This window comes from Xenopus laevis, chromosome 6S, assembly GCF_017654675.1.
Source record: "Xenopus laevis strain J_2021 chromosome 6S, Xenopus_laevis_v10.1, whole genome shotgun sequence".
Lineage (NCBI taxonomy): Eukaryota > Metazoa > Chordata > Amphibia > Anura > Pipidae > Xenopus > Xenopus laevis.
Genome location: NC_054382.1, coordinates 62,440,756 through 62,464,243, shown reverse-complemented (window position 1 = coordinate 62,464,243; position 23,488 = coordinate 62,440,756). Strand labels below are relative to the sequence as shown.

The 23,488-nt window shown below is 39.0% G+C and overlaps 1 protein-coding gene across 1 annotated transcript in view; it reads left to right on the top strand.

The window, feature by feature from the left end:
- The first annotated feature begins 563 nt into the window (after positions 1-563).
- The window catches only part of ctnnal1.S (catenin alpha-like 1 S homeolog), a 147,936-nt gene continuing 125,011 nt past the window's right edge, over positions 564-23,488 (top strand). Inside the window, 1 exon segment of the mRNA NM_001093144.1 lies at positions 564-851. Within this exon segment, the coding sequence (NP_001086613.1) occupies positions 726-851 (126 nt within the window). The 5' untranslated portion in view covers positions 564-725.

Below are 23,488 nucleotides of genomic sequence, written 5' to 3'. Positions count from 1 at the left end.
TGTTTGCTCTTTTGAGAAATGGATTTCCGCACACAATTCTGCTGGAGCACTATTAACCGATTAATTTTGAAAAAAAATGTTTTTTCCCATGGCAGTATCCCTTTAATATAAAGTTTTAAGTAATTTATACTTTATAATACTAACATAAATGATAGATGATGACGAAATAGGCGGCTAGAGCTTGGTGAACTGCACACAGATATAACTGTGGAGGATAGTAAACATGGGAACGGCTGAATGAATTACTGTGTGACCCCATTTATGCTGTTTGGTTCAGTCGCTTAAAAAAGAACCTAATTGTGGAATCTCCCAGATAAAGGCTGAGCCCCACGGCTGGACTGTGAGTCGATTCCACTGCGCTGTGTTTGCTCACCTAGGACAGGCAGAAAGGAATTTGAGAAGAATGGGAAAGTTGCAGGCCAAAGGATTTTTTTCTCGTTAGTGGGCTGGGAAGTGGGAGGTGAAATAGGAGGAGAGAGAGACTGGGGGGAGGAATTGGTGGAAGCTTAGACTGTACAGCAGAGAGGTTCAGGTTTGCAGCGTGGGGCTTTGGTTTGTTATGTCTCTCGTTGTGTACTTGTAGTTTGGCGACCCTTGATTAGGGGTTCTGAGGAGCAGTACGAGTAGGGGAGAGTATTCGAAGGCTCCAGAGCAGCAGGGAAAGTCACACGTAGCAGAGCCTTTCGTCCAAAGCCTGGAAGTGTTTGCAAAAGCCTCTTGGAACCATGGCCACTTCTCCCTGCAGCAGCAGTGGGGTCTCCTCCTCATCCTCCTCAGGCTTCAGCATTGATACGGGATTGGAAATCAAGACTAAATCTGTGGAGCAGACCCTCGTCCCTTTGGTGTCTCAGGTAAAGAGCGAAATGAAATACAGTCAAGTCAGATCTGCTGCGAGGTGCATCGAGCGATTTTCTAACTACTCAGCTGCATTAACAGCGCTCACTTGCACCCAGCAGGGGCAATGTCTCGCTTAAAATAATTGTCCGCCTAGCATAGATTCCCTGCCTGCGCCGGCTCACGGTATGTACATGCAGGTAAAGTTACTTTATAAAATATTGAGCTGTCTATGCTATCTCTGTGTGACGACACACATGCAGCTCAGGCGTTCGAAACACATGACTAACCCCTGGCCCTATAGCCTGTCTGTCAGGGGATTCTGCTCGTTACTGTACCTGCAGTATATTTCTGTTAGTTGCCTGCTAATGTCTACCAATAACTTGTATTTTAGTATAGAGAATGAAACTGTTTTGTAGTCCAGTTAGATTTGTGGCCAGACACTGTGGTTGAAGTAATCCCAGGGGTTTGCTTAGAATCACATTTTCTGTAAAAATATAAATGTTTGGAAGTAGTAGAAGTCAAAGCTGTGGGGTTGTTCTCTGTGCCATTATTATGGCGTCAAAGCTGTGTTTGTGCTTAGCACTTGTGTATGGAAATAATGTATGTTGTGTGTGACTTATGTGTAACTGCCCCCTTGTGTGCTGAGTTGTCTTAGTGTGTATCTAGCCCCTTATAAGGAGGTGTGTAATTTAGTTATGTGTTGCTTATTCCTTTTATGCTTCCTGCAACAGTCTGGCACTGTTGTTGTGCAATAGACTCTTGTATACTGAAGCTGCAGCCCTGTGTTTTAACTCTTTGGAGAGTGTGTACATGATAGAAGCTTTTTGTCTTGGTTCTGATGTGTTGGAGCCTTAAAATGAGCTTTCCATTAAATTCCAGTGCATAAGGGGTTACGACAACTGCAGCCTCTTTATGTTGCTATCCCAGCCAAAGAGCTGGCTTTATTGTGTATTTTTTGTGTATTGTGTTGCATGTGCTATTTGTTAGGCTTGATGTGCTAAGAGTGCTTCTTTGTAAACTTGATTCTATGGGGGACGAATTAAAGTTTTGATGTGCAACGGTTTTATAACGGGAAACTTCACATTCTGCAGTGCAATGACATTCACAAAACCAATACAATAATTGAGGTTCAGCAACAGGTGGCCATACACTGACCAAAGCCCCAAGGTATCAACAGGTACTGTAAAATTGGCAAGCACAGGTATGGTTAAATGCTGTTGTTCCATTGGCACTAACAATGGAATGTGTTTGAAAGCCAGAGGGTGCATTGGCAATTCAGATTTTCACTTTGGACAGTGTTGCAGGATGGTCTTCAGAAGAAGAGATTGTATGACCAGGTGGTCAAGTAGTATGTTCAAAATTGTCCAAAGTTCCCAACCAACTATGGGTATTTGTTTCCAAGTGCCAATGTGGGTAGAAATTACTTGCCTACAACTTTATGTTATATTAATCTATCTACAAGACAGATTGTTAATGGCATTGTACACAAGATCACTCAAGACTGTTTTTGAGTTTACTGTTGATACATGCCAGTCCTGATATTTTTTTCTTCCATTACTCTGAACAGTGGCATAACTAGTTACTGGGCCCCACATCAAATTTATTTTAGGGCCCCAAAAATATCCAGAGGTTTTCATGTTATAGCAATATATAATGAAATTGCTCATCAAGTAGGGCCTCATAGGGCCCCCTATACCTCCTGGGCCCCCCTGCAGCCACAGGGGCTGCTTCCTCTCTAGTTACTCCCCCGACTCCGAATTCAGCTTGAGTTGCTTGTCCGGTGACTGGCAGAATACGATCTGTAGTACTGGGAAGAGCTATGAGCAATTCCAGAAATGGTAAATTTAAGAATGGGGAATGCATTCAGTAAAATCATTTTAGATAAAAATAGATGTAACCAAAGATGCAATTATTCCTTAAAATAAGTGCTAAGTATATGAGAGACAGAAGTTAACTTGTAGAATTTGTAAAAAAGCTTTCACTCTTTTTAATATGCTTATACATGTGCAAGAAACAAAGCAATTTTTTCTGCTAGGAATCGTATTGGTTTTGATAATTCAAAGCATTGCTTGCTTGACTTTGGCCACTAGATTGTAAAAAAGCCAATTTTTACAAACTCTGGCCCCTACACAGTCCTACCTTCTTAAGTGAATAACCCAAATGGAACTTATTCTTGTGTGCCAGATGCAGAGCTGTGTAGCATGGTTGGTGGCTACTCTGAAAGTGGGGTTTGTTCCTGAAAACTTTGCTGAGATCTTACTACCATAAAATGGTTATTCTTTATTGGTTATTCATTTTTTATGGACTCACAGTAAGCAGCAAGGAATCCAGTGCAAGAACCTTCCTTAAAGTTACTCCTCTTAAACGGGTAATTAGATCCTGTGAGTCTTGTATGGACTGCGTCACATCGGTGATCTGTGACCAGGAGTATGCACTATGAAAGCTAGGTTCTGACTTTAGTTTTCAGTTAAATTATTTAATATTTGCAAGTTGTTTTGGGATAGCTGCAGTATATACATATTTCCAAAGCCAGGTAAATCCTAAAACAATTACAGTATATCCTTTTCATGGAAAAGAGGCCTTTAATTTATTAAGTTACACCCCTGACCTTCCTGGTTTCTCCTGGGCAGCCCCCCACCCAGGATATATATATATATATATATACTCTATGCTCCACCCTGAGGTGAAGGTGGCCATACGCTCTAATATCTGCTCATTTGGCAAGGTCACCAAATGAGCAAATCTTTCCCTGAAATACCCACCTTGAGGTGGGTGATATCGGGCTGATTGCTATTTGGATCACAGTGGTGGGAATACAGACGGTTGGAGCAAGGACCCCATTACTGAACCAATGAAGTCCTCTCTACGATGGGAGTTTTAACCTAATATTTGGACCGATATTGGTAGGGGAATCCTGTCATAGGGCCCCATACACAGGCTAATAAGCTGCCGGGTTTTTGGCTCTATTGGAAGCTTTTTTTTTGGCCTGTGTATGGCCACCTTTAGGAAAGCAGATGGCTTAGTGCTCTGTGCCAAAATACTACTAAATAAAGGTGGCCATACACGGATAGATCCGCTCGTTTGGTGATGTCGACAAACGAGCGGATCTCCCTCCGATATGCCCACCTTGAGGTGGGCAATATCGGGCTGATCCGATCGTGGGCCCTAGGGCCCAACGATCGGATCCTAGCGTTTGCCAAACGGGCGGTCGGATCGCGGGACCGCATCAACGAACAGATGCGGCCGCGATCCGACGGGATTTTTAACCCCATCCGATCGAGATCTGGCCGACTTTCGGCCAGATCTCGATCGGGGAAGCCCGTCGGGGGCCCCCATACACGGGCCAATAAGCTGCCGACTCGGTCTGTCGGCAGCTTTTATCGGCCCGTGTATGGCCACCTTAAATTGCATTTGTGATTTGTGGTTTATTTGCCCTTTAATGCTGTTCCATATGTATATGCCTTAATGAGCAACATACCGCTAGAGTTGGAGAAAAAAAAAAAAGTAAAACATCATAAACTATAAATCTGTCTTGTGAAAAAAAAAAAAAAATTTTTTTCCCCCCAGGCAGACATTTAAATTCCTCAACAAAATGATCATCTAGAATTATTATTTTATTATTAACATGTATTTATATAGCGCCAACATATTGCGTAGCTATGGGTTAATTACAGCCACTGTTGTTTTAATTAAACATTAAAAGTGTAGAAATTATGGTGTCAGATTAACAAATAACACAATGTTCAGGTCTCTAGGTTCTGTAATGTTTACTGTCCAACATGTTGTTTTTTGCCAGCTAGAGAAGCCAATTGTAAGACAAACCACTGCCCGCAAGCATCAGTAAACCTCTATAGGGGTTATAGATTTCATATGCTGCTGATTATTCTTTGATCCCTTTTGACTTGTAATAAAGAATTGTGACTTGAGGGCATACACCCTGATGCTGATTTATTGTAGCACTGTAGGAACTTGCTGATAGAGAAATCAATTTTATCCATTAACCCTTCTGCTGGTGAAAGACAGTGCCACATTCCTGGGGTGGGGGTTACTATCCCTTTCATTCAGTTTCCAAAGCCCATCCCTGTTTGTAATTCACATCAGCCTTCTCACTAATTGAAAAAAGTTGAACCACTTTGCAGTGTTACTTTCTCTCCATTGAGATTTAATTGTCATGTGTTGTTTATCCTGGATAATTAGCAGCTGAAGAGCAATAAAACAATTATACAATTTGTTGTACCTCCTTCCTACTGGAAAACAATGAGTAATTGCACTTTGTTCACATGAAGTTTCTTCCCCATTCTAGATATCTGATTTGTGACTATCCATCTAAATATTACTGAATATAAGCCCTGAATGAATTTTTTTAAAAAAAATTTTGTTTTGTTTTTTTTCGAAGTTAAATTCCAAAATTTAATTGATTGACATTCTACAGACTTGTTTTAAGACGTCACTTGTTGACATACAGATGTTAAGACTATTATTTATACATTAATTGATATTTAATAATAATTGATTCCATTAAATGATGAATAGCTATATGGAAAATTTAATAACATCAACCTTGTAATGTAAATTGATTCATAAAATACGTTGGCACATCTAGAAAGATTTATTTCTAGCAGAATTATTTAGTGGTTAAATTTTATTTCAAAAGTCTTTAAATTGCATTCAGCCCAAGGCCATAACTGTCAGCAGTAAAGGCTGTGAAGCATAATATAAAACCTTAGGGTGTGGGCAAGACCTTTGGTCTTTATTATACAGAGGTTATATACTCTGCACGGAAATAATAGAGAATGCTTTTTTCATTTAATGGTACTTAAGTAAGCAAGGTGAAAATTCTTAATGTAATCCTTTTAAAATCACTAGCCTGATTGTATTGTTTAATCACAGGATCATTCTGCAAATTATGTACATTTTAACTTGTTTAGACCTGAGGCACTCATACTTAGGGTTATAGTACACATGATATTTTCCTCCATTGTGTGCTATGGGGGCAGAACATTCCTAATTTCCTTACCACATGCTGCTTTTGCTTACCAAAGTTGCCTCACAAAGAAACATTACGCTATTAACGCTAATGAAAGATTGGTTTAACATCTAAATCTATCAGGCATTTGGATGTTCGCCTCATGCATGGATGTCTTCTCCAGTCCAGAAATGTGTAGGCTTAGTGGCTTTTGATGAAATCAAAAGCCTGCGTGTGTTGTCATGGTAGGAAAATTAGACTTAAGGTGGCCATACACGGATAGATCCGCTCGTTTGGCGATGTCGCCAAGCGAGCGGATCTCCCTCCGATATGCCCACCTTGAGGTGGGCAATATCGGGCTGATCCGATCGTGGGCCCTAGGGCCCAACGATCGGATCCTAGCGTTCGCCAAACGGGCGGTCAGATCGCGGGACCGCATCAACGAACAGATGCGGCCGCGATCCGACGGGATTTTTAATCCCATCCGATCGAGATCTGGCCGACTTTCGGCCAGATCTCGATCGGGGAAGCCCGTCGGGGGCCCCCATACACGGGCCAATAAGCTGCCGACACGGTCTGTCGGCAGCTTTTATCGGCCCGTGTATGGCCACCTTTAGTCTCCTTTAGGACTGAGAATGATGTATTCTTTTTCTCTACTGCACTAAAGGGGATGCTCACCTTTGGACAAATAACCAAATCTAAACAGCCAGCGCTATTGAAAAGCTGTCTCATTTAATATTTTTTTTTACAACTAAGCGATAACCGGGATCAGAAAACAGCCATCAATCCCTAAAAATCTTTTTTTTTTTATTAGAAATAACAAATAAAAAATACAAAAGTAGAAGTGATACCTATATTGGCTAACAATTAAAATACATTGCTAGCTTTCAGAGCACCAATGAATTAGGATGGGTTGTACTTGTAAATAGTCCAGGTGTCTGGATTCAGTCAGGTCATATTCAGTCAGGTCACACATGAAACCTGACCCTAAATTAAAGCTCTGTCTTAATGTGTTAAATAACTCCATACATTTGAATTCATAAATCTTCCTTTCCCCGTTCAGTTTTAAAGTTCCCTTTTATAATTAAGACCTTCATGTCCTGAAGATTTGTGATTTTGACTGCAGAAGTGTTGCCCCACTGGTATATGACATGATTTGGTGTTGATTTTATGTCTGTGATGGTTCATCCTGTTTCGCACCCATGACTAAGTGCCCTAATTGGGTGTGAAACACGTAGGGCGGATGGAGATGCAGATATACATTTTTTAACTTTGTATAAGATAGTCTATCTGGTCCTGTGGATCTGTTTGAGTGCCGGTCGGCCCTGCTTTTTCTTCACATTCCTTGCCGTACTGCTCCCTAAAGCAGGGGGTCTGGGGCTGGTGCACCCGGACCACATTTTCTACTCGGTGAGTCATTTACAATTTATTCTGGAGCACCGTGTTTTTCCCACTATTGAAATGCTGTCATGGGCAGAACATCGTCTGAGTTGTTTTTTTTTACTGCTTTATTTAATCTGAATGGTTAGTAGCTGGTTGGAAGATTGTGACGTCCGATCGTTCGTCAGACAAGGGTAAAATCTGCACATCTATGGCCAGCTTTATTCATGGACCAGTCTTCTTTTTCACCCAAAGAGTGTGCTTGGTAATTCATTTATTCTGCACCCTTATAATGTGTGGCCTCATCTATCTTTCAAGGCTTTAGAGTAATATGTTCAGCTGGAAATGTGTTATTTTAGCATGCGGTTCGTTCCTTCACTAGCAGTAAATATAGTTTATGAACACTGCCTCTGAATGCTTTCAGTAAGGGAATTTCAGTGTTGAAGCTTATAAATAAAGCACAGGATGTATTTCTGTACCAGTGTGAGATGTTGCTGACCTGAACATGGACTGTAAATAACATTGGCCTGTACATTTAAGTACTGCAAAGCAGTTTTACTGCCTTCATGCTTTTGAGGCACTGATCACTATTCAGCTGTGTTTGGTGGGGTAAAGACACAACACGGTAATATCTTGTACATATGTGATTTATAGTAGCTCAAAGCCACAGCCGTCACAAGGTGATAATCATGTAGAAGGATAGCAGACCAATACACTTTTGGGGAATAATTTAGTCCCCTAATGGAATATTAATCCTAATATATCTTCCTGGATCACTGCAAAGTCTTGTTTAGGCACCACAAACCTTGAAAGGGATTACTTGTTTCCCAAACATACAGGTAAAGGACATTTTATTAGGAATGCTTATAATGATTATTTCTATCATTTGGATTTTCATACCATAAGTCTGCTAAAAAACTTTTAAAAAATTAAATGAACTCCGTAGAATTATTTTGCAGCTAGTATGGATTCATACAGCTTACAATCTACTTTTTTTTTTTTTTTTTTTTCTTTTAACTTTTTTATTGAAGTTTTTTAAATTAAAACACTATTCTATACATCTCTATAAACATTGAACAGGCACTTCCATCCCTCTATCGAAAAGCTTATTTATTACACTTAACTTTCGTTTACAATATCAATATTAAAAGTCTCAGGTGTGCATCCCCATATTGAAAGCAAATTGACAGATTCCAGATCCGGGTGTCTATAGAGCATTCAAGGGCTCCAGACCTTCAAAAATCTGAGTTTCTGCAATAGAAAATGGACTTGTTTTCGGTTCATCATCATGCAGTCAACTTTCCTCTTGAAAGATTATTATTGAAGATATCCACACTTTGCTATAGCATACCAACTGTCTTTCTTTTGGAGGAACAGTCCCTCTTTTGACAGCTCAACCTGCAGTCCCTCATTTGTCCTGGAAAGTCCCTATTTTCTCTGCACTGAACAGCCAGAAAAAGAAACAAAGTTTCTAACTTAATTGGCTTTTAGCCGATCGCACAGAACAGCTAACAGGTGCAAATAAGATACTTTGTAACAATTTTGAGACACAAAAAAAAAGTAAAGATAAGGAGAATTATTTTCAAATTTTCATAACTTGCCAGATTTTGTAAAATGAACATGGTAATAGGGGGTGCGGCCACAGAAAGGGGTGTGGTCAAAAAATTGCTTCGCTACGTGCGAAAACATTTTTGTACCTCTTTTTACTTCCAAAATGTTGGGAGGTATGCTATAGTTTGGCGTGCTGCCAAGAAAATATTAGTAAGTAGTTTATGTTGCTATTTTGTTAATTGCTCACATTTACTATTCAAAAGTGTCTGCAGTGGATTAAGGTTCGTCTGGAATAGAACGAAGATTACATCTTAAAAGTTAGGGTTAGCATTTTCTATGTAACAGCAAATTCTTTGAGAAGTCAAAAAGCCTTGAGCTTGTTTTGGTCAGCAGCCACATAGGGGGGCAGCCATTCCAGCATAGGACACAGACTAGATAACAGATAAGCACTGCAGAATCCCATTGTCTACTACAGAGCTTATCTGTTCTCTACTGTGTATCCTGTGCCTTTTCTCTTTCAGCATTGAATGGCTGTTCCTACAGCTACCCAATTGTTTATATAAACTAAAGTAAAGTTTCTGAAGCAGACACAGAACTTTTACCAGCGCAGGACAACAGTACATTATATATGAATTACTCTAAAACTTTAAATTTTTGGTTTTACTTTAAGGTAATGGTGTAGCCTTAAGTTGGATGGTTAATCTGTTTCCCTTTAATAATTGAGTTGAAGCACTTGGAGGATAAACATGGCAAGCATCTCTTTTTGGAACACCTTTAAATCTTGTTTTGTAACCTATTCCCCCATGTCAGAAACGCACAGAGTATACTTCAAAGTTCGGAATTTATTATAACTAAATAATGGTGTTATCCACACTGTGTAGCTCCACAGAGGCCATGGCACTTGATATTTTATACTTTAAAAACAGTGTGTTATGCATATGTATCTCTCATGACAGTTCTCCTTTAGTGTTCTCTATATTTTAAGTATTACACAGTAAAGTTACCAATAATAAATAGTGTTTTTTCGCACTGGGCATTTCGGGGAGATTTAGTCGCCTGTCGACTAATCGCCTCGTCTTTGCGGCGACCAATCTCCCCGAACGCCATCCCTCACTCTGCTCTGGCTAAAATGAAATTTTACATAAAGTTGCAGTCTGTAACAACTTTAGTTGAATAAACCAAACTAAACAAAAATCCTTGCCACAATTGTACGCTAACCAAAACACAGCATATATCTGTCTGGGACCAGTCCCCTACTGGGATTCATTGTTGTAAAAACTAAATACCGCTCTAAAGTACCTTTTCTGAGTCTGCCAGCTGAATTCAACATTGCTGCCCTCTATCCACACAGTTCTTAACACACTCTATTATCTCTCAGCAGCCCCACTGATCTTCCGAGCATTCTAGATGCTATATTAGTATCCCTCAGGTGAGAATATTCAGGGGAAGTAACCTTTTCAGAACTGCTGTCAGGTCCAGACTGAGAATTAAAATAGGCCCTGGTATTTCAGGTACACAGAGGCCCAATCAGCCCAAACAGACCCCAACACCCCATTAAATACTGACTTTCTATGACACCTTATATAGGGTTTCCACCTGGCCGGTAAAAATTATGCTTGATGCCATTGTTATTAATAGAAAAAAACAGCAAGAATATAGGAAGGCCGGTATTTTTTTTCCAGAAAAGGTGGCAGCCCCTCTGGCATTTGCCAGAACCCACAGATTGCCAGTCCGGGCCTGACTGCTGTACGTGAGGTATTAGTAGTAGAACCAGGATGAGATATCTCTTCCTTCAAACTCATTCCTCAGTTATCAGATCAGAGCATCACTCTCCTCACATCTCGGTGAAATTGAATGAAAATCTAAATTTATTTACTTTATTGAAAATGATCTCTTTAGTTTAACGTTCAAAATGTTGGGGGCAGCATGGGATGACAGGATAAGGTTTACAATCTATGTTCTGCCTGCACTTGTAGGGAATAGTCTTCAGAACATTCAAAACAAACAAATTTCCTGCCCTTCTTTCAGTCTACTCTGCTGGACACTGCAACACAAAACAATCACTGTACAGATAGTTATAATCATGCCGGACTGGCCCTCCAGGATACCCAGAAAAACTCCCTGGGGGGCCCTTCTGCTCACCCAACTATTTGCCTTGTATGCCTATACAACAGCAATTGCCCCATGTCTAAATAAGAATAAAGAGAAGAAATGGAGGGAGGGGCTGATAAAAATAAAGATAAAGAAAGTGAATGACAAAAGAAGGAAAAACAGTTTGGAGAGTGGGCCTGTGGCCAAAAGTTTTCTGGTTGGCCACAGGCATCCCAGTCCAACACTGGTTATTATATATAATTATAAAATAATTTTAATAAAGTGTCAAGTGCTGCAAACTATGCTGTGTTAAGTTTCATAAACTATTATAAACATGTTTAGAAATTTATTTAAAAAAAACATGCCTTCACAAATGGCTACACTTACATTGTAATAGAAAATGGAGAGCATTGTGAAATTAAAGGAGGCCTTAAGAAACTTCAGTAGACATTGATTCATGGCAACGTTTTGGGCCACACTGAGCCCTTTATCTGGCATGTGTGGCCGGAAAAGTTGAATTCATTTCTACCTTTTGAGCCAATTATCCACTTTTTACAATCGCAACAATGGATCAGTGTTGTACAACGATTTTTGGATTTACCTATGGCTTGTTCTGACCCTGAGCAGGGGGTCTTAATACCTGAAAAGTTACATTGATAACAGGTAGAGCACTCAAATATTGTTAAGAAGCTTCAGTAGCAATTCTGGGTTCAGTTTGGAATTTTTTGGCAGGATTCAGGTTCCTGGCTGAACCGAATGACAACCCTTTGAATCACGTGACCTTAGATCACGTGATTACACAAATAGGCAACTTTTTGGTACATGGTTTGCACTAATTTTTCCCCCTGCAAAATGTGCATATGCAAATTAGGATCTAGTTTGGAATATGACTAAATCCTTTGTGAAAGAAAAAGCAGAATATTGTTTTGAGCTTTATAAGATATCTATTATATAGGGAATAATATACTCCCTTTTGTAAAAATAAATAAATAAATGATACTATGAGTCACAGAGGAGTTTCGTGGCCATATAAAGACATGAGGCCATGTAACTCCAAGGTGGCTTGTAGTTTCTTACATGCTAGTTGAGAAAAAATAACATTATTTACACTATACAGGTATAAATTATTTAAATGTTTTCTTCAGACTTGGAATTCAGTCACAGCAAGGAGCCTTTAAAGTTCACAGCAAGGAGCCATTTTGTGGACACTGTTATTAAGGCAAGCATAATCCCAAAATCTTAATCTGAATGGAAAGTCATATGGACTGGCAATATATGGTCGTATTTATGACAGGCCATATGTTATTGATAGCTCAGAATTTAAAATACCTTTGTAACAGGTATATTTTAATAAAGAATTTTATTATACATATATTGGACTTATATTTTACATCTTTTTATGTGCGGAATATATAAATGTATATATATTTTAGCAAGAGAAAGGAAATTGTTTAACCCTTTCCCTGCCAGCCGTTTTGTCCTAGATGCGAACATCTACTGCCAAGCAGTTTTTAGATATTTTGCACTCTTTCACTTTAAGGGCCTTTCCTGGGGTGGTCTTTTAGTTAACCCAGGAAAACAATATATTGTTTTTTTCAGGACAACCTGAACTTTCACAATATGCAAGAATTTTGGTGTAATTCTACTTCTCTAAAAAAATATTGGATTCTAAGTGTCAAATAAAATGAAAAAAATCATGTTGCACGAAGAACAATCACATATATCAGAAACATTATTCATTTTACGTACGAGAACACAGCTGATTTAGAAAGGTCTATGTCTCCTGAACGCGACAATACCAAATATATATAGTTTTATGGAGATTTCTCACTTGTATAGCTCAAAATCTACAAGCAGTACACAACCAAATTTCCAAAGCAACACTCCCCAAACGGCATACTTTTGATTTCAAGGCCAAACATTCCACTAACAGTAGGTTTACCCAAGAAAACTACCCATTACTAGAAAGAACAGATTCTGGTGAATCAAAAATGGGTAGAAATATCTTTGTACTCCAAACCACCAAGTTGCAATTGTTTCCTAAAGTTATAGTGTTTTATAGAAATTGGTGAATTTTTTGAAAAATGACCTCAAAGCTTCCACTCTACAGCAACATATCTCCCACACATCATTAGGTATCAATGTAAAACACCCCAAATATAAAATCCTGGGTCCACTGAACAGTTTGATGCCCAATATGAATAGATGTACCCAAGCACGTGGCATAGGAGGCCCCAAAAGGAAGACCCCCCGTTTGTTCTGTAATTTCAGATACTGCAAAATCAACACATTTACATCGTTTTGGGGGGCGGCAAAGGTAGAAAACAGTACGTTCACCCCAGAAAACCATATATTTTCGGAAAGTACACATTCCCCTGAATCTAAATTGGGTATGCATGTCTTTCTACGCCAAAGTACCAAGCCGCAAATCATTCCTAAATTTGGTGATTTTGGGGACATTTCCAAAAATGACTTCAAAATTTCGACCCTGCAGCATCGTATTACCCACATACTTTTAGGTATCAAGACAAATCACCCCAAATATGAAAGCCTGGGGTCCTCTGAACAGTTTGATGCCCAATATGTATAGGTGTACCCAAGCACGTGGCGTATAGGGGCCCCAAAACGAAGACCCCCATATGGTCTGTCATTTCAGGTACTGCAAAATCAACACATTTACATTGTTTTGAGGGGGGCAAATGTAGAAAAAAGTAAGTTCACCCAGAAAACCATATATTTTCGGAAAGTACACATTCCCACGGATCTAAATTGGGTATGCATGTCTTTGTACTCCAAAGTACCAAGCCGCAAACCATTCCTAAATTTGGTGATTTTGGGGACATTTCCAAAAATGACTTCAAAATTTCGACCCTGCAGCATCGTATTACCCACATACTTTTAGGTATCAAGACAAATCACCCCAAATATGAAAGCCTGGGGTCCTCTGAACAGTTTGATGCCCAATATGTATAGGTGTACCCAAGCATGTGGCATATAGGGGCCCTAAAAGGAAGACCCCCATATAGTCTGACATTTCAGGTACTGCAAAATCAACACATTTACATTGTTTTGGGGGGGCAAAAGTAGAAAACAGTAAGTTCACCCCAGAAAACCATATATTTTCGGAAAGTACACATTCCCACGAATTCAAATTGGGTATGCATGTCTTTCTACGCCAAAGTACCAAGCCGCAAATCATTCCTAAATTTGGTGATTTTGGTGACATTTCCAAAAATCACCTCAAAATATCTACCCTGCAGCATCGTATTACCCACATACTTTTAGGTATCAAGAGAAATCACCCCAAATATGAAAGCCTAGGGTCCTCTGAACAGTTTGATGCCCAATATGTATAGGTGTACCCAAGCACGTGGCATACAGGGGCCCCAAAAGGAAGACCCCCATATAGTCTGTCATTTCAGGTACTGCAAAATCAACACATTTACATCGTTAGGGGGGGGGCAAAAGTAGAAAACAGTAAGTTCACCCCAGAAAACCATATATTTTCGGAAAGTACACATTCCAACGAATCCAAATTGGGTATGCATGTCTTTCTACGCCAAAGTACCAAGCCGCAAACCATTCCTAAATTTGGTGCTTTAGGTGACATTTCCAAAAATCACCTCAAAATATCTACCCTGCAGCATCGTATTACCCACATACTTTTAGGTATCAAGACAAATCACCCCAAATATGAAAGCCTAGGGTCCTCTGAACAGTTTGATGCCCGATATGTATAGGTGTACCCAAGCACGTGGCATACAGGGGCCCCAAAAGGAAGACCCCCATATAGTCTGTCATTTCAGGTACTGCAAAATCAACACATTTACATCGATTTGGGGGGGGCAAAAGTAGAAAACAGTAAGTTCACCCCAGAAAACCATATATTTTCGGAAAGTACACATTCCAACGAATCCAAATTGGGTATGCATGTCTTTCTACGCCAAAGTACCAAGCCGCAAATCATTCCTAAATTTGGTGATTTAGGTGACATTTCCAAAAATCACCTCAAAATATCTACCCTGCAGCATCGTATTACACACATACTTTTAGGTATCAAGACAAATCACCCCAAATATGAAAGCCTAGGGTCCTCTGAACAGTTTGATGCCCAATATGTATAGGTGTACCCAAGCATGTGGCATATAGGGGCCCTAAAATGAAGACCCCCATATAGTCTGTCATTTCAGGTACTGCAAAATCAACACATTTACATCGATTTGGGGGGGGCAAAAGTAGAAAACAGTAAGTTCACCCCAGAAAACCATATATTTTCGGAAAGTACACATTCCAACGAATCCAAATTGGGTATGCATGTCTTTCTACGCCAAAGTACCAAGCCGCAAATCATTCCTAAATTTGGTGATTTAGGTGACATTTCCAAAAATCACCTCAAAATATCTACTCTGCAGCATCGTATTACCCACATACTTTTAGGTATCAAGAGAAATCATCCCAAATATGAAAGCCTAGGGTCCTCTGAACAGTTTGATGCCCAATATGTATAGGTGTACCCAAGCACGTGGCATATAGGGGCCCTAAAAGGAAGACCCCCCCTTGTATGTTCTGTCATTTCAGGTACTGCAAAATCAACACATTTACATCGTTTTGGGGGGGGCAAAGGTAGCAAAAAGTAAGTTCACCCCAGAAAACCATATATTTTCGGAAAGTACACATTCCCACGAATCTAAATTGGGTATGCATGTCTTTCTACTACAAAGTACCAAGCCGCAAACCATTCCTAAATTTGGTGATTTTGGGGACATTTCCAAAAATGACTTCAAAATTTCGACCCTGCAGCATCGTATTACCCACATACTTTTAGGTATCAAGACAAATCACCCCAAATATGAAAGCCTGGGGTCCTCTGAACAGTTTGATGCCCAATATGTATAGGTGTACCCAAGCACGTGGCGTATAGGGGCCCCAAAACGAAGACCCCCATATGGTCTGTCATTTCAGGTACTGCAAAATCAACACATTTACATTGTTTTGAGGGGGGCAAATGTAGAAAAAAGTAAGTTCACCCCAGAAAACCATATATTTTCGGAAAGTACACATTCCCACGGATCTAAATTGGGTATGCATGTCTTTGTACTCCAAAGTACCAAGCCGCAAACCATTCCTAAATTTGGTGATTTTGGGGACATTTCCAAAAATGACTTCAAAATTTCGACCCTGCAGCATCGTATTACCCACATACTTTTAGGTATCAAGACAAATCACCCCAAATATGAAAGCCTGGGGTCCTCTGAACAGTTTGATGCCCAATATGTATAGGTGTACCCAAGCACGTGGCGTATAGGGGCCCCAAAACGAAGACCCCCATATGGTCTGTCATTTCAGGTACTGCAAAATCAACACATTTACATTGTTTTGAGGGGGGAAAATGTAGAAAAAAGTAAGTTCACCCCAGAAAACCATATATTTTCGGAAAGTACACATTCCCACGGATCTAAATTGGGTATGCATGTCTTTGTACTCCAAAGTACCAAGCCGCAAACCATTCCTAAATTTGGTGATTTTGGGGACATTTCCAAAAATGACTTCAAAATTTCGACCCTGCAGCATTGTATTACCCACATACTTTTAGGTATCAAGACAAATCACCCCAAATATGAAAGCCTGGGGTCCTCTGAACAGTTTGATGCCCAATATGTATAGGTGTACCCAAGCACGTGGCGTATAGGGGCCCCAAAACAAAGACCCCCATATGGTCTGTCATTTCAGGTACTGCAAAATCAACACATTTACATTGTTTTGGGGGGGGCAAAGGTAGAAAAAAGTGCGTTCACCCCATAAAACCATATATTTTTGGAAAGTACACATTCCTGCGAATCCAAATTGGGTATGCATGTCTTTGTACTCCAAAGTACCAAGTCGCAAGCCTTTCCTAAATTTGGCGATAAAAGCAACTGTTTTTACATTTCTGAAAATCGCCTAAAATATTGCAATTGGCCGCATTTATCTCACCCAATTTCTTACATACAATTGTAAAACACCATAAATATTGATGCCAAGGGTCTACTGAACAGTTTGATGCCCAATATGCATAGATATACCAAGGCAGCTGGCATGTGCGGACCCCAAATAAAAATAGTGAATATGAGTTTTCTCCGCTGCCCATTCGCCTTCTGTGAACATAGACCCTTGACTTCATATTATTTGCCTCAAGACCCTCCTAACAGCAATGACCCCCCAAAACCATACATTTTTGGAAAGTACACATTCTGCCGATTCCAACAAAGATAACGACGTCTTTCTACACGAAACTACCAAACTGCAAAGCTTTTCTAAACATATAGGTTTTTACAACATTTCTGAAAATCGCCTAAAAATGTTGCAGTTTGCCGCATTTATCGGACACAATGTTTTACGTACAAAGAAAAATCTCTCTAAATATGGACGTCAGAGGTCTAATAAATAGTTTGATGCCCAATATGTATAGATTTACCAAAGTATGTGTTGTGTATGGACCCCAAATGAAAAACGTAACTATGAATTTTCACGCTAGCCAACTAAGCTGCAGAAAAGAGAACCCTAACTGTACGTTATGTGCCGTAAGACCCCCAAACTGTAAAAAGACCCCCAGAAACCCATATATTTTTGGAAAGCACATATTTTGGCGGATCAAACTAAGTAAAATCTATCTTTCTATACCAAAGCACCAAACAGCAAAACGATACTAAAGATACATAGGGAACAATAATGCAGGGATAAAATTGCAATAAAACCACAAAATAGCGTAAATCAATGAAATAACAAAATAATTGTTCTGACAGCGTAATTAGTGGCCGAAATCGATTATCCAATAGTCACGCTGCCAAAATAACACGTTTTTAGGCAAAAAAAACAAAAGATAACAGTATAATGAATTCGTAAAAAAAAAAAAAAACACCTGTTTGTGTATACATATTTGTGCACTAATAAAAGTTATCTGAGTGTGCAAATACATGTAAATAAGTGTAAATAAGTGTAAATAACTGTACAAAAGGGACCAAGTGTGCTAAAATTAAAAAAAAAAAATTTAAAAAAATTCCAATCTTTACTAAAATGCATAAATGTACTGTAAGTATGTGTAGGTGCAGGTAAGTGTGTAAAAAAACGTGCACTTACCGTTTTTGGAGCAGGAGAATCGCTGTCTTCTTTGGAGGAGTCCTGGCAGCGTGTCTGCAGAGTTGCTGCGCAGCAGGAAGTGCGTGGGCGGCTCTGCAGGCAGGAAGAAGGTGAGTGTAGTAGCAGACGCTCCATGCGATGCGTCTGCTACTTTGAAGTCGGATCTGCGACAATCGAGTCGCAGATCCGACTTGACAGCCCCCCAGCCTCGTTGCCTAGGGGGCTGTCTTCTCTCCCCACTCTCTGCGGAGGCGGCAAAAGCCGCCGAAGCAGAGAGAGCGCTCAGCTGCTAAAGAACGTACAATGTACGTTCTTGGCAGCCTGAGCATTTGCCTGCCAGCACGTACGCCGTACGTGCTTGGCAGGCAAAGGGTTAAGAGAAGGGCAATAAAAATAAACAAGTAGGAACAGAAAAGATACAAGTTAAATCCATTTGTTGTTTGCTGCATACTTTTTTTATTAAAAGGAATCAAAATGGTGTTGGTATTCACTGTTTTTTAGGGAAGATTATCTGACTGATTATTTTCTGTAATGTTAAACCTGATCTGCTGAGCAGCCTGCAGATCATTCAATAGCAAATGATGGTTGATAAATCTACTTTCTGGTGTGAGTTACATTATACTGTTATTAAAAGGAGTTGGGAAGCTGATGGAGATTTCCTATGCAAGTATGGATCCGTTATCTGGAAATCCATCATCCCATAGACTCCATTTTATCCAAATAATCCAAATTTTGAAAAATGATTTCCTTTTTCTCTGTAATAATAAAACAATAACTTGTACTTGATCCAAACTTAGATATAATTAATCCTTATAGGATGTAAAATCATTCTATTGGGGTTATTTTCTAGTAGATTTAAAGTATGAAGATCCAAATTACAGAAAGATCCGATATCTGGAAAAACCCCAAGTCCCGAGCATTCTGGATAATAGGTCCTGTACTGTACAAGCATGATCTTGAGTCCTGTGTAGCACTGAAGACTTTTAAAAAGCTTCTGTGTAGCATTTACAAATAACGCTAAATTTATGGCCAATATGCATACATTTACCAAACTATATGGGGCACAGAGACCCCCCCCAAATGAAAATGGCACATATGAATTTTCAAGTGTGACATTCTGGCTGCTGCAATATAAGCACCCGGTATGTGTATTATGTTCCATAAGACCCCCTAACAGTAGGGAGACCCTACTGAAACGTCAACGTTTTTCTACTTGCTTTCTATTGACATGAAATGTACACCAGATGTTGGTAACAATCCAAGTAACCCAAACGTACAAAGAACTAAAAACTAATAAATCCATAAATTAAGTTGCATGTAGTAAAGTGGAATGACACAGGGTATAAGTATTAAACACATGAAGAAAAAGAGGTGCAAAGGATTCGGCCAGGATTCGGCCTTTTTCAGCAGGATTCGGCCAAATCCTTCTGTCTGTCCGAACTGAATCTGAATGCTAAGTAAATGTTTTCCCCTTCCCACCCCTAATTTGCATATGCAAATTAGGGTTCGGATTAGGTTCGGTATCTGGCCGAATCCTTCGTGAAGGATTTGGTGCATCCCTAGTGCAAATTCATATCAGCTGCTTTTGTCCTATAAAAAGGTTTCTCGTTACCAAGGTATCACACAACACGATGGGTAAAAGCAAAGAGCTCTCTCAAGTCCTTTGCAACCTTATTGTTGCAAAACATACTAATGACATTGGTTATAGATGTATTTCTAAGCTTCTGAATATTCCAGTGAGCACCGTTGAGGCCATAATCTAGAAGTGGAAAGAACATGACAGCACTGCACAATATGTTGGCGCTATAAAAATATTTGATGATGATAATAATATCATTCTACCCTAAACTGGCCATGACCATGTGATTTTTGCAAGATTTTTGACAGAGGAGTAATCAGAGTAATCAGAAGAGTCGTCCCAAGAGCCAAGTATCACTCACAGAGAGCTTCAGAAAGACCTTAGCAGGAGTTGTTTGGAGGTGGGAACACTTCATGCTGTGGGGCTATTTTTTAGCATATGGTACTGGCAGACTTCATATAAATGAATAACGGATGAGTGGAGAACTGCACCGGGACATTCCCAATAAGAATCTGTTGCCATCTACTAGGATGCTTAAGATGAAACGAGGGTAGACATTTTAGCAAGGCAATGATCCCAAACACACAGCCAAGGAAACAATTGGTTGGTTTCAGAGAAATAAAATAAAGCTGCTAGAATGTCCCAGTCAGTCACCAGACTTGAATCCAATTTAAAAACATGGAAAGAACTGAAGATAAGTGTTCATAGAAGAGGCTTCTGGAACCTTGAAAATTTGAAGACTGTTTATGTAGAAGAATGGGCCAAAAATGCATCTGAGCAATGCACATGACTAGTTTCTCCATACAGGAGGCATCTTAAAACTATCATTACCGGCAAAGACTTTTCTATTAAGTATTAAATAGATTTCAGTAAGTGTTCAATACCTATTCCATGTGTAATTACATGTTACTACACAACTTAATTTATGGACTTGTTTGTTTTGAGTTCTTTGTATGTGTGGATTACTTGGGTTGTTATCGACATCTGGTGTAATGTCAGTAGCCCCATTAGAAATATATTTACTAAGAAAAATGTTGACAGTTCAATACTACTTGCAGGCTTGAGAGCCAACTCAAATTTAAAGGGTTCATTCAAGATACAGTAAAGTTCACTTACAGCAAAACCAACATTTGTCAAGTGGATTTTATTGTAATTTCAGCCATATACAGTAAATACAGTACATAGTAGAAACAAAATGGCGTTCCTCCAGGACCCCCCCGGTGCTATACAACAACTCTAGTACACTGTCATGCTGGGCAAAGTGGACATTTTAGTTCCTTATGAATAAATTCAGTTCAGTCCTTGGGAGTTGAGATACCTGATGGCTTGTGGAAATAGACTGTTTCACATTCTGGAAGTCAGGGCTCGAATACTGCGGTATCTTTTACAGGATGGCAAGAGGGTAAAGAGATCATGTATAGGGTGGGTGCTATCCCTGACAATGCTGGTAGCCTTCTGGAGACAGCGGGTGTGGTAAAATATCCATAATGTCAGGAAGCGAGACCCCGATGATCTTTTCCACTGTCGTCACCACCCGCTGCAGGATCTTGCAATCCGATACAGAACAGTTTCCATACCAGGTAGTGATGCAGCTGCATAAAATGCTTTCAATAGACCCTCTGTAGAAGATAGAGAGAATGGGTGGTGCATAGTGTATATGCAGCTTCAAAAAGTCATTAAAACACGGAAAGGCTATATCAAATTTTTTTCCGAATTTGTGATTGAAGATGTTCCCTGGGCAGCATTTTAAGCTTTAGTTGAGTTAATCAGCCACTTTAATTTAAATAGCTTATTCAAACGTTGCAATACATTTTTGCTATCCCACAGCACGTTACTTACTTGTTTTCTATTGAAATATATCATCTGTGTAGGCATCAATCACCTACTATGGTGGCATCAATCAAAAAAGATATGGGCAAAAATGACTGATCTACTAGAAACATCTTACAGTATGTGGAATACCCCAAAGTTTCCTCTTTAAAATTATTACTTTTGTGATTTACACATTCAGCAAAATTAATAATACACATATTTATTATTTTAGTTTACCCTGTGTGTTGACAGGCTACTGGTTTATCTAAATCTTCTATTTACAGTATACATTATTTCCTTTTTCTTTGTATTTTACCTGTTCGTCTAAATAAAGCATGCATTGCTTGACACAAGGCTTTCTGGAATTTACATATATAGTTACAGGTATGGGAACCATTTTCTGGAAGTCTGTTATCAAGAAAGCTCTGAATTATGGGAAGGCTTTCTTCCATATACTCCATTTTAATAAAATAAATCTAATTTTTAAAAATGATTTCCTTTTTTTCTTTTATAATAAGACAGTACCTTGTATTTGATCCCAGCAAAGATATAATTAATCCTTATTGGTGCAAAACAGCCCTGTTGAGCTTTTTAAGGTTTAAATTATTTTTTAGCAGACTTAAAGGAACTTGTTTTTGGCTAACTATATTGAAAACATTAGGCCATTTACCTGTTTAATTTTTAAACTGTCCCATACCTGTGCATTATATACAATTGTTGCCCATCGTGTCTGCAACTGCTACATAATTCTTGCTGAAACATGTATGGTTGCGTTTTTATGGAAGGATTGCAAGGCAGTTGCTAGTGTTTTCACAAGATATTTGTAAGAGCAGTGGTACGGTGTGTGAATTTGTCCTATATAACATTGTCTTTATGCTTATTTTGTGAAGTCCTTCTGAATTCCTCCAATAAGTGCTGAGGTATGCCAACAAAAAATGAACAAACAGTAAGGACATCACTACTTTAGTTTGTTAATGTAGTGTGTTTATTTTCTGTAGACTCCTCCATATTAAAGATCTCTAAGGCAACTATCACTATGCTTTCTATTGGCATTTTTTTTACATTGCAACAAATTCACATCTTCATGGACATTTTTTGCAACTTTCATTATGCTATCACAGCATATAGACTGTGGAAACAATTACCATTGTATTTGCCATAAAATAGGTGCTGTGAAATCTTTAGCTTTCTTTGACAGTAGTTTCCATAATTAGTAATACAGTGCACAAAAAAGTAGAGTACTTATAGAGAGACTGACACTAGAAAATAACCTTTTTTTGTCATAACATTGTTTTTGAATGCTATTTATAATTTTACCTTTAAAGTATTTACCTGAAGCTGTTACATTACCTTTCTTACCCCCATGTTCCTCTATGAGGGGGCTGCCACATTTGTGCAGCAATAGTTTGTTCGCATTAGAAACTCTGCCAGGCTGAGAAGAGATAGTCAGGTTGGCAAAACAGTCAGATTTAGGAACTTCAAGTAGTAATTATTTACAAAATCAGAACTATCAGCGAAAAATTCACATGACCCATAGGCAACTTTTAATGTAGATTAATATTTTGAAAAGAAAATATTTAGTGCCAGTATCACTTTAACCACCAATAGTTTTTTAAATCAGCATTTAGTGTTCCCATGGCTATGGTTTCCGTAGCCATGGAAAGACGGCAACATGAACTATTGTACCCATTTCATGAAGGTGCTTATCAAGGTAACGATCTCCACTACAAGAGTCTACATGCTAGTGGTTTCCATAGCATCATTTATCACAATAGTTGTCATGGCAGTTGTCAACATTGACTATTTGCTCTCTAGCAAATGGTTTCTAAAGTAAATATTTTACATGGTTTTTAGTGACAATTTGATTATGGAAAAAGCCTCCCTGATGACAACTGCTGTGGATAAAATTTAGGGGATTAGGTTGCCATAACAGCCAGTTTTGTGGTAATGTCTTCCTGCACTGCAATATCATGTTTTATTTAATAAAAGTAAAAAACAACAAAAAAAAAAATTTGGGAACAGCAAGAGTAATTGCAAAGCAAAACGTATTGTACTTACATAAGTCAAACTTATGAGCATGTATCAAACAATCACTTTTTCCAGTGTCATGGTGCAGATTGTGGAGTGAATCTTTGTAATACAAAGAGATGGATTTT